Source organism: Battus philenor, unplaced genomic scaffold (assembly GCF_028537555.1).
Source record: "Battus philenor isolate CCGP_79_NKW_IND1 unplaced genomic scaffold, ilBatPhil1.0.hap1 SCAF_21, whole genome shotgun sequence".
NCBI classification, from domain to species: domain Eukaryota; kingdom Metazoa; phylum Arthropoda; class Insecta; order Lepidoptera; family Papilionidae; genus Battus; species Battus philenor.
In genome coordinates, this window is record NW_027181684.1 from 4,394,420 (window position 1) to 4,409,387 (window position 14,968).

General features: G+C 34.9%; 1 protein-coding gene across 1 annotated transcript in view; it reads right to left on the bottom strand.

The window, feature by feature from the left end:
- Positions 1 to 373: 373 nt before the first annotated feature.
- The window catches only part of Syt4 (Synaptotagmin 4), a 38,752-nt gene continuing 24,157 nt past the window's right edge, over positions 374 to 14,968 (bottom strand). Inside the window, exons 5-10 of the mRNA XM_068766724.1 lie at positions 5,154 to 5,288; positions 4,626 to 4,739; positions 3,506 to 3,617; positions 2,434 to 2,561; positions 1,419 to 1,611; positions 374 to 490 (exon numbers count right to left, since the gene is read on the bottom strand). Coding sequence (XP_068622825.1) covers positions 374 to 490; positions 1,419 to 1,611; positions 2,434 to 2,561; positions 3,506 to 3,617; positions 4,626 to 4,739; positions 5,154 to 5,288 — 799 coding nt within the window. The remainder of the gene's footprint in view (positions 491 to 1,418; positions 1,612 to 2,433; positions 2,562 to 3,505; positions 3,618 to 4,625; positions 4,740 to 5,153; positions 5,289 to 14,968) is intronic.

Sequence of the window (14,968 nt, forward strand, 5' to 3'; positions counted from 1 at the left end):
CAAAGACTGTCAATTCGTAGCTAGAAGTCAGCCGCAATGGTAATTTAAAATAAGATCTAATTTTAACATTTTTATCGAGTTTTAGGAATATGGTAGAAATATAAAAGGGCGTCCACCGGAACCAGCTTTTAAAAGTGATCTACGAGAAACATAGTCTGGGAACCTCTGATATATTAAAAACTACGGGGACACGAAGGTAGATTTTCGTCAATGTTGAAGCAAGGGTTTACGGTAGCGGTTTTTACGACGGTTAAAGGTTTTAGAATAATTATATAGTTTCAATGCTAGGGGATGGTGGTGGTGAGATTGGCAAAGGGGTCTTGGGTGAAGGGGTGTGTCTGCAGGGTTGAGGGGCGTGTGGTGACCGAACGGTTCACTCCTTGAGCTTGTGCCAGTCGGCGATCTGGCGACGCGGAGCGGCCTGTACTTCGCGCCAGTGGTGACGAGCGCTGCCGGTGCCATTCGCTCCCAATTCCAATCGACCGATGACCTGCGAACAACAAACCATTGTCTCCATTGTCCTATGTATTCTGACCTTAAGGAGATTCTAAACGTACCCTGATCTATGAAGAGCTCACAACAAACTCAGAAGGGTTTTATTTTTTGGTGGTCAATTTTACAATACTTATGGTACGGTAGTTAAACCAATTTATTCCCAAGCTCTATTATTAATAAAAACATGTTTCACATTGCATTAGGACTTTTATGTTTTCTAAACTTTTTATTTTATATCCGAATAGTGAAAGTCTATGAAGGCTTTTACTTTAAACTGAACGATATGTCCGACACCATAAAGGCTTCCCTGGCTGAAATGGTGAGACTGAGAATGACAGGGTCAAGGTGACAGTACGGTCATCCCGTGGATAGGACGTACATCCAACTCTTTTTATTCGGTAGATATATTCCTTAGCGTATCAAAAAAAAAACCTTTGAAATAAATGTGATGAAAAATCTAAATACTTTGTCAATTAACCGTGCAAATAAGAGTATAACGAAATCCGTTTTAAATAAGTATTCATAGAGCAAAAACAATTCAATTTTGACGTTTATATGTAATTTTATTTATTTGTAATTGTATCAATTTTGCAACTCTGTTAAAACTTGTTTTAACTCATTGCTACTTGATAACAAGGGTGTACGTTTATAACTAACTTGACCAAAATTGCTGTAGATACGTCAGATATGTCTAGCAGAACTGTCGAGTTTGGAGTATATTTTAACATCCGCTATTAGTTTTTTTTTGCTATTAGCGGCTTTTTTTTGGGTTTTTCAAGCTGCCTATATAATTCTTAATGTTCACCTGCACAAAGCCTAAGACTACGTTGAAATCATACAAAATAATCATGTAAAATAATGTATCAATTGTTATTAATGACCCATTTCATAATCGTGTAAAAAAAAGAGTTAGGTGAATATACCTCGTTCTTGGTGACGCGGTCCCAGTCGAGCACGAGCAGCTCGAGCGAGACGTGGTCGAGCGCGGCGCTGGGCGCGGCCGGCACCTCGAACACGAACGACTCGTTGAACACGGGGTTCAGCGTGCGCTTCTTCACGTGAGTCTTCTTCTTAGCGATGCGCTGCCCGTTGTACAGCAGGTACATCTTCACGTACCTGTCCACAACAACATACGCTTACTGTATGTTTACGATAAATTACCCAGACTAGCGATGCAACTGACGACATATATGCTTAGAAATGCTAAATCTCTGTCGGTTTTTTTGGCTAGTAAAGCTCTTATACTTCTATTTATCGCTACACATATGTGTACTATATTGTATTTAACTGTGTAATTATTGTAACGATGACACAAGTAAATCACATTAAAAATAGACAAGACTAGAAGGCCAGAGTGACTCAATGTCTACAATATTTTGAGGATATATGGATGGCTGCAGAGTAATAACAATGCGAGGACATTACCAAAAAACACTAGAGTGTCTTATCTCGTAAACGATTAAGCTACCTGCTGCTTTTACAGGAGTTATGGGCTTTAATTTTAATTACATGTCGTATTTTATTGGTAGTGATGCTCAGGGAATAGCTTAAAACTAGTCCTATTGTAAATCTACCTGCGAGGCCTATTTCCAGCTGTGGACATTTTCCGCCTAAAATGATCTGATGAATGAATGTAATTATATCCTTAGAAAATAAAATATTATGCCGCTGTATAAGGAGGAAACCGGTAAATGAGGCGTGGGTAAGTCCAACGCTATGTGGACTGACGACATAGTTAAGTTCGTGGAAAGATGCCGGGTGCGGGCAGTGTAAGACTAGGCATTGTGGCGATCTTTGGGGATGGCCTATTTCTAGCAGTGAGTGTCGGCTGATATAATGAAGAAGAGGGAGATCATATAAATGCCGCCAATCATGACGACACTGCCAAGGGTAAATGACTAAAAAGATTGTGTGAGGTGAAAAGGAACATGTACTGACGGGTCAGCGAGACCGGTGACATCCATCTTGGGCAGGTTGCGCGCCTTCAGCAGCACGACGGTGAGCCGCGCGGCGGCGGGCTGCCAGCACAGCGACACCAGCACCTCGCCGCGCCCCACGCTGCGCATCTAAACACACCGCATATAACTTTAAACACTCTATTTTAAGTATTTAATGGAATCAGGCGTTACTTCGCGGAAGTCCATCCTAAGTAAGAAAAGGACCAATATTTAGCCACTTCCGCACATGCGATGCACTCTCGTGTGTGATTTGGTGGTGGCGGTTGTGTGATTCGCATTGTTTGCCGCATGCGCATTTATCAGCGGGCTGGCGGGCGGTGCATTTCATTGCACGACTACCACTGCATGTGCAGAAGTGGCTAAATATTGGTCCTTTTCTTACTCTATTTTAACCTTTTGGGCTCTAATACTCGCAGCCTCTCACAGTCCTTGGGGACGGATTACTTTTATGCTGGACTAAACTGAGTATTTCAGGCTCAATAATAAATTGTAGTAATCTTTTGCATGGGGATAAATAGTTAAAAAGAGTTATTTTGGGGTTTTAAGGTTTGTTGTTAAAATTGCTAACCAAATTTATAATCAGCCCCTGTATAATTTTTCCCAAAAAGTTATTGCATCTTGATTGAAAATTCGGCGGGCGCGTTTATGCGCTACTACACCACGTCGATGACTCGACAGCAAAAATCTATCGGTGTCCATCGTCCACGGCGGTGACTTTCCATCCAAAAAGTCTCAATGCTTAAACTGTCTTTAATATACAGGCAATAGAAAATAGTTGTAAAAACTTTAAAGGGGCGAATGTTTAATTAATTTGTCAGCAAAAATCTTTAACGCCAATTTCCAACCATCCTTTATAATGTAAGATATGTTATATTAATTCATTGTTTCTATTGAACTGGGGCAGGCCAATAACATCTGTCTGAACGAAATCTGCAGGTACAAATGCAAATAATAATTTAACATGCTTTTTCTTGCGTTAGTATCATTATAAATCTATGGACGGAGCCTATGTGCAGCACCAGTGGAGGTCCTTTGGCTGAAATGATGATTACCTTAAGACTGCGCGGCTGGATCTCTCGGCAGAGAGCCATGGCCTCACCGCTGTGCAGTTGCAAGGAAGAGAGCGGGGACACCACCTCCCCTATTATCTCGTCGCGCGAGTATCTTGAAAAAAAAATGCAGAAGTACATCATTAAGCCAAATGTTCGACGACAGCCTAGATTCCCGAGTGAACTTTATAAATTTAGAGCCTCTTCAACTATTTGAAACATAAAATCAGTAAATGCTGAACGTGAACATCATTTGGCAATGACAAAAATATCATGTGAAAATTAACATAAATCCTTTTGTTAGAGAAAAACTAATTATTAATGTAACTAAATCGTAATGAAAAAATATTACATATTTAATTAAAAAATATGTTTATTATCATGCGCTTAATCTTAGATTATCTTAGCTTATAAGAAGCGTATAATAACAATCGTTCAAAAACTCGACGGTAAAAAGTAAATATTATGCGGTGGATAGCATAAAAATTCTCAGGTAGAATAAACTTAAAATGTTACATAATAACCAGGAATTGCAAAAACATAGAACGTTGTAGTAAACAGCTTGAAAATACCTCGTACTAGTTCAGAATTGGCGATTTTCAGTTATCATAATGTAAACTACTTAGTGATGAGTTTTTGCAAAAACTGTTGTTTCACTAGACGAATCTCCAAGCGTCAAGGTATGCAAAAACATACTTGCTATTTTTAAAGATTACTTCATCGATTATATTCAAATTTGATTGAAATTTACATATAACTCACAGAAAATCGCACAAAAACCGCAAAACGAAAACGGCATAAAACATGTGGGAGTATAATACTACAGTGTAGAGATTCACATAGTATTCTTTTAAAATAAATATGTGCCCTTTTGCATAGAGCGTATTTAATAATCAGATTTCTGTTTAACAAGACTGATGTATGATTCCAATTATTATTTAAATTTATCGGATTCAACTCCACGATGTTATACTTTTTATAAGTACCTGATATAATTTTGTTGAGCACTATAGGTCCTGTATGTTAATGTTTCTGAGATTATAAAATTAAATAAATACTGCCTCCATATTTACTGTGTATATAAGTGTTTAATGTACGTTATTAGATTAGAAAGCGTCTTCACCTGTCAAAGCTGAGGACCACGAAGTGAAGAGTAATGGCGGCGAGCTGATGCGGTGCGATTCCGTAGAAGGTGAAGTCCTCATCGTAAACGGGACAGCGGGTCTTACGCACAACCCTGCAAACATACGTATTACAGTTGCGTCAATAGAAAATAATTGTCAAAGTACAACACAAACCTGTGATGATAGAGGGACTGTAATTAGACTGTGTATTTTCATAAGTATATATTTATATAATATTAAGAATGTAAGTCAATGCATTAAATGCTCTGTCATAAATTTTATATTTCATTAATATTCTTTTCTGTTAGACTGCGATAGGACTATCAATAAAAAATATAAACTAAGAAAGGGACTAATATATAGCTACTTCCGCTATGCAGCAGTAGTCGTGCAATGAAGAATGAAAAATAAATGCGCTGATAAATGCGCGTGCGGCGTACTAGGTGAAGCCTGTTGAACTTCTATCTGTTGATATGAATATTATGAATACATGGAAATTCTTCTTCTAGGTTAAAGATGAATCTGACCTGGTTTTAACCTTGTGCTGCTTGTCTGGCAGCAGCTGCAACTTGACGTAGGGATCGGGCCCAGCCGGCTCGCGGCCCGGCAGTCCCTGGCACGACACCACCGACACCACCAGCGCGCTCTTTTCGTTCTCATAGCTGAAACATCACAGTACATAAGAAACAATGAAGTAAATGTTTTAAATTTTTTAATTTATTTTGTGGTAAATTAGAGGTTTTGGACTCCCTTTAGTTATACTTACCCCACATTCCCAACATAAAGTAAAATTAACGAAAAACGTAGATCTTCACATTTTAATATGGACATCTGCGTTTCGGTCTGCAATTTTCTTCCCGTTGTAGTGAATATGGAATATGCAAGTGACAGTCGCTGAGCTTCTTAAATTATTATCTGCCTACATTAGTAGGTGTCGTCAACCCGACATTTTAGTTTATATATTATTAGCGTCCATGTTTTTGTACGCCAACATAGATCCTTTCGTGTCTCCCGTCAATCGCTGTGGATCCACCGAGAACACTTTAGGTAACGATGTAAAACTTTTGTTTGTCACGTGGAAATCAGCGTGATTCTAATCTGTTTGTCTTCTATGTAATTATTAACATAGAAATGTACGTTATTGATCAATCCTTCTTTAACTAAAACTTGAATTTTATAAGAGGATGACAAAAAAAAGTAAGCAACTTTTTCTCAATTAATTCGTTAAATCATTTCGTACACGGTGGACATAAAAAAAGATTATTTGTTAAATTATCAAGCACAAATAAAGAAACGAAAACTTTAAATTTTACTTAAATAAAATCATATCCAAAAAATCACGGCGTTTAGGGCGAGAACCACTCACATTTGCAGACATTAAAAGAGCATTAAAATTTCTCTAACATTTACAAAAGAATAACGGCGCGATGTCGGTTAAAAGCCTGCAGCGTGGCCACGAGCACCGCGAATTACCTTGCATTTATATTTTAACATTTACGACTTAAAATACAAATAAAAAACGATAAATTCTGTCTGTAGAGTTCTTTATAAATACATTGGAGTGATATACAGGTACCAGGAGGCATAGAAGACAATTTAAAGTAAGCGTGAGGAAATGATCGCACAAACCGTAACAAACCGTACCGGTTAAAAAACCGAAAAAACAGGACATTGACACAGCTTTGTACCTGTTATTATAGTACTAGTTTTTTTGAAATGTCGTGAAAAATATTAAAAAAATACGTGTTAGTTTAGGAAAAGAACTAAGTAATAATTATGAAGTAAACACTGCGACACTTAGGAATGAGAACAAAAAAGGAAATAATAATTGAAATTGTAAAATAAAGCGCAAACGCTAAGGTCTGTGGAATTTAGACTCTGAAAGCAAAAATAATCAACTCAACCTTAGGTTCATTAGATTAGAGTTAAGGTATCCACTGTCTGTCGTAAAAAGGCGTCTAAAAGTGGCGTCGGATTCGCGAGCGTAGAGGGTGAGGGCTGTTCTCGTCCACTCAAAGCGAACTCAGGGAGGGCAGCAACGTGAAGTGGTCTCATGTTGCTGCGTCGAAGCAAAGATGAAAGATTCAGCTTTACTCTGGACAAGACTAGGCACAGTACTTGACTCCTGCGATTTCCACAGTACATCCAGGATCCTCATCAAAGGTACGAATACCACACAGCCTCCTTCTACTAGAGGAAAAGGTATTCCCCCCTAAATTGAATAGGAGGATTAATTGGTACACTTGGAACATAATAATGTCGAGTTATAGAGAATCTAGTAAACGTCATATTGCATTACTCCGCATCTACGCTTTGAAATTAATTTAATAATTATCTTTATTTGACACCAAAATATGCATGAAAATAGATACTATACAACTATGTCCGTTCTATTGCAAATCTACGAAGACGGTCTAAGTCCAGAGTACCATCATCAACATCATTTTAGTCACTGCTGAAATGAAGATATAGAATAAAAGATTATCATGATCCTGGGACGCACGAGAGAGCCGAACCTAATCACTGGCACCGTATGAGTATTTGTGTACTAAAACGATTGTAGAATTACTAAGCTAATCATAGGAGATGCTGTCCTGTTTGGAACCAACGAACACAAAAGTTCTAATGGAGCTAGTAGCCTCATCAAAATATTGCATGGAGTCAAAAATGATATATGTCCCCAATCGAGCTTAGGTTTGGCTCTCTTAGACATGCATTTCGAGTCACAGTCCACGCCGAAGTTCTCGGGGGCTTGTAAGTCCAGTCACTTCACGAAGCATCCTACTTAGTAACCTGAGAGCTTGGCTGCCCAAGTTGGTAAAATAGTCCGAGCCCTGTCCTGTGGGAGCATTTATGCTAACGCCTTCAGTTGTTTATCACTTCCAATCTTCAGAATAGAAATGCCAATAATCCACATAACAGACAAAAAATTAAGATCAGATTAAAAAAAATTTGGTAGGATATGAGAGAAAAAAATGTAAAATTAAAATTAAAAAAACAGGAAGAAGAAATTTGAAATTGTAAACTAAATTATGTCAAAGAACGTGGGGAAGGAAGAAGACACTCGTGTAAAGATTGTGAATTAAAGAAAAAGAACAAAAGATAATGTAATGAATAAAATAGAATATAGCAAAAGGAATTGTGAAGGATGAGAAAGTAGAACGAAAATAAAATTATTGCTAAATAAAGTCCCTGCCCAAATATGATAGGGGAACAACAAGCCCCCAAAAACGGGAGCCATTAAAAATCCACATAAGAACCGAGTGTTCAGTGTAGAGTGAAAAATAATTTACAAATATATTTAGATATAGACGCAAATAAGACAAAATACAAAAATTAATTATCAATAAAGAGAATATATGCAGTTAAATTTATAAGATACTGTAAGGACGTAGTAAGCAAGTAAAGATAAACTTATAGGTTAAATATGTTATATAAGCATGGCGAGGATAAGGAGAGTTTTAATTTTTTTAAGCATTAGATAGAACAGCTGAGTTCTGTACCAAATACAATCAAATAATGATTCGTGTTATCAGCAATGTCCAAAAAAACTTGAACAAAGAGTAACTATACTCCAAATCTTACAAAAGAATAACATTATGTCGTATATTAGCTGTAAAGTTAGATATATGTAATAACTTAGCTTAACTCAGCACTTAAGTTTAGTGGCGTCTTATGTTGTGATAGCAAATTACGTAGCTTAGCACTTAAGTATTTCAGAGGCGTAACAGCTTTATAATTGGGTCACGTGTGACTTGCCGCCCGCTGCGACCTCACTGTACAGACCCTTCACGAGGTTATATTTTATAATATTAAAATTTTCAGGACTTGAATAATTTTATATAATTCAATATATTTAACTTTTCGAAAAAAGAAGAGCCTTCATAAAAACGGTAGTGAAAATTGACATGGTTGGCCACATCTCCAGTCATGACGAAACGTTTAAGAAAAGGGGAGAAACTTAAAGAAATATAACGTATATATTAGGGGGACCGAAAAGTGATGTCGCTTTCTTAAGTTAAATTCACACGACTAAATTTTTAACAAGTTTATATTTCTAATCAACAATATATTCACATTCATTATCAACAACCTTTTGCCATCTAGTATTCAAATTTTTAATGTAGCAGCGGTAAAATAAATCGGATTTTCTGTAAAATATGTAAATACGACTTTACTTTCAGGTACCCCTAATAAATCTTAAGTAATGTTTTTAAAACAGTAGCTGACATTAACATAAAACCGGTAGTTATAACAAAGTTTCAATACAACACAGTATCGGAGAATCTTTTCTTATTAGTCTAACAAAGCAACATCTTGAAAGAACCGAACGCTCCGGTAATAACTCTCTCTTGTCACTGTTACTGCGCTATTTATAGCCACTAGCAAGACTTACAAATACTCATCTACGTCTTAACAATTAATTTTTATCAATCGATCGTTAAGATGACATATATTAACGAAATAAAAAAAAATATTTTACGATGGTCAATTGGTTTTATGTTTATAGCCTATGGTCATAAACAATAAATATTAGTAATTATTTTTACTCTCGACGAGATGAAAATATCTTTTCATCAGACGCTACCTTTTGTGCGGAGGTGTATGACCCCAGAGTAGCATTACAAATGATGTATGTATCAATGCTTTATCAATGTATATAGTACACAGATTAATAACATAGTATCCTGGCAACATTAACATAGTTTAGATCAATGATACTAGATACTACATATAATTGGCCAAGTATTTTTAGATATATATGGCCAATTGTACAGGTTTAAAGATTGACGCCAGCACAAAATCGTTAAGTGTACATGTAAAACTCTGAGTCCCAAAAGTTTAGACTCTATGACAAAAGGCGAGAATCCAGAGAAACTATAAAAGTACTAATACAATGATGGACTCTCAACTATAACTCGATTTTAAATTAATTGAATATTCAAAAAGAAAAAAGAATTGTTTCTAATACAGTTCATAATTAACTTCTACGTGGTGATTGGTTAGTTTTTATACCTGTTTCCAATCACGCTTTATGAAAAGATCAGTCTGAAATGTATTACATATTATTAGAATGCGAAAGGCATATTTATTTTGGCAATACAAACTCTGCATAATAAATTAATTATCCGAATTTTAGATAAAGTTTTTTCACCATATTATCATTTTTGAATACGGTGTACCGTACATTAATTTCCAGAAATGAGCCTTAGATTGGCATTTTTAAAGCTTTTACATTTATTTCAATCATCCTGTATATTTTTATCATTATTACTTTAGTGTGGTGGAATAACAAACGGTACAGATGCTGGTGGTGCCATCCTATGGGGTGAAGTTCTCGTACGCCCTCTATAAACCTTTTACATCTGTAAACAATTACCTTGTATATAACATACACGTAAATAATATTACACGGTACATGAAAGAAAATCAGTGTAATATTGTATAAATGAATCACGTCCCTCCCGCATTGGTACGTAATATAATTTGATATAAACAGAGCTCTCGTCGGCCCACTGCGCTGACGTCTAATATCATTTCCCTTGAATAACCCACGCTTGCATACTAAAAGCCTATTACAATATTAATGTACCGGGAAATAACACTATGTATACGAGTTATTATATTGTAACATTTTTAGGTAAATGAAAAAGAGATATTAATAAAGTGTTTTTCATGGCGTTCCTTGCTATCCAACAGGCGTAATCACTGATATTCTTCTTAAATTTCCGTAAATGTTTACATTGTTAAATTACGTTCAATTTTAAATTTACCATCTCAAACATGCTTTGTACCACCATTAAATATTTTTATAGGGCTAATTATAGGTTTAAAAGCCTTAAAATTTAAAACCCGTGAAGTGACTAACGAAATCGATCCACCATTTTGCCGAAACGAGTTTTAATAAAATGTTTTGTTCAAAGTATACCCCTACAGTATATTCATTTTACATTAATAAAACCTTAACCTTTTTAATAGAATTAAATTTAAAAAAAAATCAAAAGGAATATTTTAAATGTCAAAGTGTAAAACGGGTATAGAAACTATCGTAATATATCAACTATAATTGAAATAGCGAATAGGTTTATACACGATCAACGGGAGGAAAGATACTGCCCGAGCACGTTTCTGATCTGCATTTGGTGAAATATACGGTAGACCGTCAGAGTACGTTGGCGAGGAGACAGCCAAGAGTGATTGAAGAAGGCGTATTCACATATGTACAAAGAGTATTTACAATTTAAACGAACTTAACACAACGGCAGCGACCACATCACTAATGGCTTCCGAATTCAAATCGTTCGAATTTTAAATTAGACCTAGAATGATTTTACAGAAAAGTATTGTGGCCGTAGTGGCCAACAATACGGAGCGTGAACGCTACACGTCTTGCGATTCGCTAAAAAAATCAATATATGTAGGTTGTCAAAGGTGACATCTGGTCCATATCAATTTTATAACTATATCCGCTGATAGTTTATCTTATAATAATTGCTAAAGGTTTGTCGTTCCAATACTATATACAGAGTTTAATAGTTTTCATGAGTTCCTTTTTTTTACTTCGATTTTAATCAAATTGTTGTAGAAAAACTCCTTATATATTGTTTAATAAGCCCTTTGATTTTTTATTTTTAATCTACATTTTTTTCAATAAAAACGTAATGAAAGGAAGATAAAAAATGTCATATTTTCACGTTATTATTTATAGTAACTATAATATTTTATAGCTTAAAACTAGTAAAACAGATATAGAAATTAAACTGTATTAGATTTATATTACTCCTGTAGTGTGGTACCAAGCGCTAATACATACAACTATTTCATAATTGTTATATGAAAGGGTAAATGTGACATTTTTAATACTTTGGCAATGACTGCATTTAAAGATAAAAATTGGCCGATGAAATCTTTTGTATAAAGGCACAAAGACTTAATTTGGGTCAAACGGACGATTCATAAGTGCTAACGAATAATAAACTTTTCTTTTTATGATTTCAAACTTTTGCAATAACTGAAATAAGATTAAAATGAAGAAATTATTAAGTAATATTAATTATTTAGCGAGACAAACAAAATTTACTAGCCATCGCTTCTGTGCACGTATCTGCCTTAACTTAAATTACTCTAAATTCAGTAATTATAACCGGTACAGCTAAACGATAATCAACATCGGTCCCCAAAATATCTAAGAAATTTCACCTAAAAGTTCTAAGCTGTTGTGTTAAGAAAAAAGAAAATACGCACGCCAAGATACGCCTCGTAACCAATAAAATCTTTTCTAATTATTATTGTACTAATACATTTATTGCACAAAACACCAAAAAGAAATCTAGAACAATATAACAGTACAAATAAAACAAAACGAACTTTCGAACTATCGAAATAAAAATAACCGCTAAAGTAATATTAACAATACGATGTTAAAAAAGAATACAATAGTCATTGTTTTATTTTTAAATTTATAATTTTCTGAAAACTTACAGTTAAATACACAATAATAAGTGATAATAAACATAAGAAAGCCATTTAAAAGCTATTGATTGCAATGTTCCCGAAGGGCATTTCGATATGGGACAGCGGACAAAACGCGGCGCAGTGGTTTACATAGACCGGTTGTAATGAGAGCACATAGTCTTTTTTTATTTAACATACAGGTAAATCTTTACAAATGTAAAAGCTTTTAAAAAGATAAAGCTTCCACCATGCTGTATGTACAAAAAGACAAGCCGCTACATTCGAGATTATACATTCAAATGGTCACTGTGAACTTGAATTTCTAATTAGATGAATGTGATGATGACTCGCTGAATTATTAACAAGCATGAGTTCGTAAAATTTTAATATACCTACGTATCTTTTTTCCATTACGAAAATCTCGGTAACAAGTCATGAATTTCCTTAACTAGTGTACAAAGATACAAAGGCGGTAACATTAACATAACCTTGATTCTGTAACGAATAAACAGCCTTGTAACAAGTAGTTTACAAGATACATATCGTACTAGAGCCTTGAATCGTATCGTTTAGGTTGCTTTAATTCAATGTGAAGCGAATTAAACTAATAAAAGATTCGATTCGTAACAATGACGGAATGTGGAGCACCCTTACGAAAGCATCTATGTGCCCTTTATACGAGTATTCTTGAAGAAATAATATCTTTCCGTAGAGGGATGTCGAAAGAGTTATCAGACTTCAATGGTTTTATTTAAAGCCTTTTGTCAAAACAGCGGTGGCCTAGTGCCTCAAAAACTTAGATAGCGCTGGAAAACTTCAATATATTTATATAAGGCCCCGTGGAAGGGTGAAACTCGTGTTGAGTGGTTTAACGGTGGCAGTTGTGTAATTCGCATTGTTTGCCGCATACGCATTTATCAGCGGGCTGGCGGGCGGTGCGCTTTGTTGCACGACTACCACTGCATGTGCGGAAGTGGCTAAATATTGGTCCTTTTCTTACTTAGGATGGACTTCCGCAAGGTAACGCCTGATACCATGAAATATTCAATAAATAATGAACCTGTCTGAGGCTAAGTATATTGAAAACAAAAGTTTTTTTATAAGTTAGCCACAAATATAAGTTAAACATGTTAAATCAATTTTTCCTAAAACACAAGAGAAGGGGTTTCAAAAATTATAGATTGAAAACTTTCTAGAGCTTGCCCTCAAAAAATTTGTCGCAAAAAACTAACGGAAACTATTTTTGTAGAATAACAACGAAAAATATGATTTAACTTGTAGGTTTTTTATGATAGCTGTGTTTAAAGTTAATCCTTCGTACATCTTTTGCTAATTTTTGTTATATTTTTATCTTCCTTTATTATTTCAACTGCGTTTTATAATGACAGAAAATGACAGCCGACGACAAAATGTATTCAATAAAATTTAAAGAGTAATGTTAAAGATACTAAAAGCATTTTCACTGATCAGACAAGATGTTTCAGTAATGACATTTCGGATTATTGTACCCTAAGAGCTTTGTATTGCCGCAATATAACCCATCCACCGCCCACTAGGCTCTATTAAAATAAGATAAAAATAGAATTAGAACTTTATAAACTAAAAAACATTGTATATATTTATTCCTTTTGTATAGTAAGTTGTGGACTTTGCTCTGGCTTCTTCTTCAAAATTATAAAACTTTGGTAGAGTCAAAAATGAGAGATAGTTAAAAAAGAGCCCTGTTAAGAGTTCCAATATTGAGTAAATGAATTTAATCTTTATCTTAAACAACATTCAAACAATTTATTTGTATAATTTATTCATCATCATCATCATCGGTAAATTCCAGCTGTACCACGACCATTGCTAAACATAGATCTACAACATAGGTTTCCAATATGGTTACGCTACCGTTGGAAGCGATCTGCATTCCACTCCTTCCGATAAGGTCATCTGACCGCTCTCTTAAAGTTGTCTTCTCCACTCCAGAACCTGAAGGCCTTAATGTCCATCCGTTCTGCACGCTAAGTGACTTGCCACTTTCCTTTTTGCCAACTTAACGGTTATTATTTTAAACAAAGTAATTATTTTATTACGCTGGTTGAATTACATAAGGTTTATATATAAAATACAAAAGAGGTTTATTTGAAAGGTTTATAGACTAGCTCACAACGTTATATATTTATAGCTCCTGACACAATTTCACAGAGTAAATACACACTGGCATCGAGCGGTTACATAATTTTCAAGCTATACAAGCTATTTCGTTTCGTTAAAAATTTTATACAATACGCTATTTGAAAACTAAATATTCGTTACCCGTTATTAACGTGTTAATATTGGAAAGGAGATCATAACATATTATCGGTCTAATGTGTTTGTGTGTGCTATAAACGTGGTCGCACCGTTAGGCACAATTAGAGTTAAGTCGATTAAATAGATAAAATCTAACACAGCAGCGTAAATTGAATTATCAGACACATCAGCACAACGCGTTGAATCTTGCGTGTATGATATATGTTTGTGTGTAAATTTTAGCCTTCTGACACATGTTATACGGGTCTTAGTGTGCCATACTGACCCAATCAAGATTAGTAAATGTCATATAGCTAAAATATTTTTCAAGTTTTACAATGTGCAATGTGGATCGTTTGCAAGAAATGCAAATTCGATTTATCTTTTTTTTAAATAGGCATTAACACGCACTTTTAAATCGTTATTATTCTAGACAGCGTAATCAGTGTGTGAGTAAGGTATCAATTGTTTGGAATACTCATTGATATGAGAAGGGTTGGCCAGAAACTTAACTCTTTTTAAATGCAATATAACAATGTTTGATGAATGAATGCAGTATACATATTTTATTATATATACAGTGTATATATATATATACATTTAGATCTAC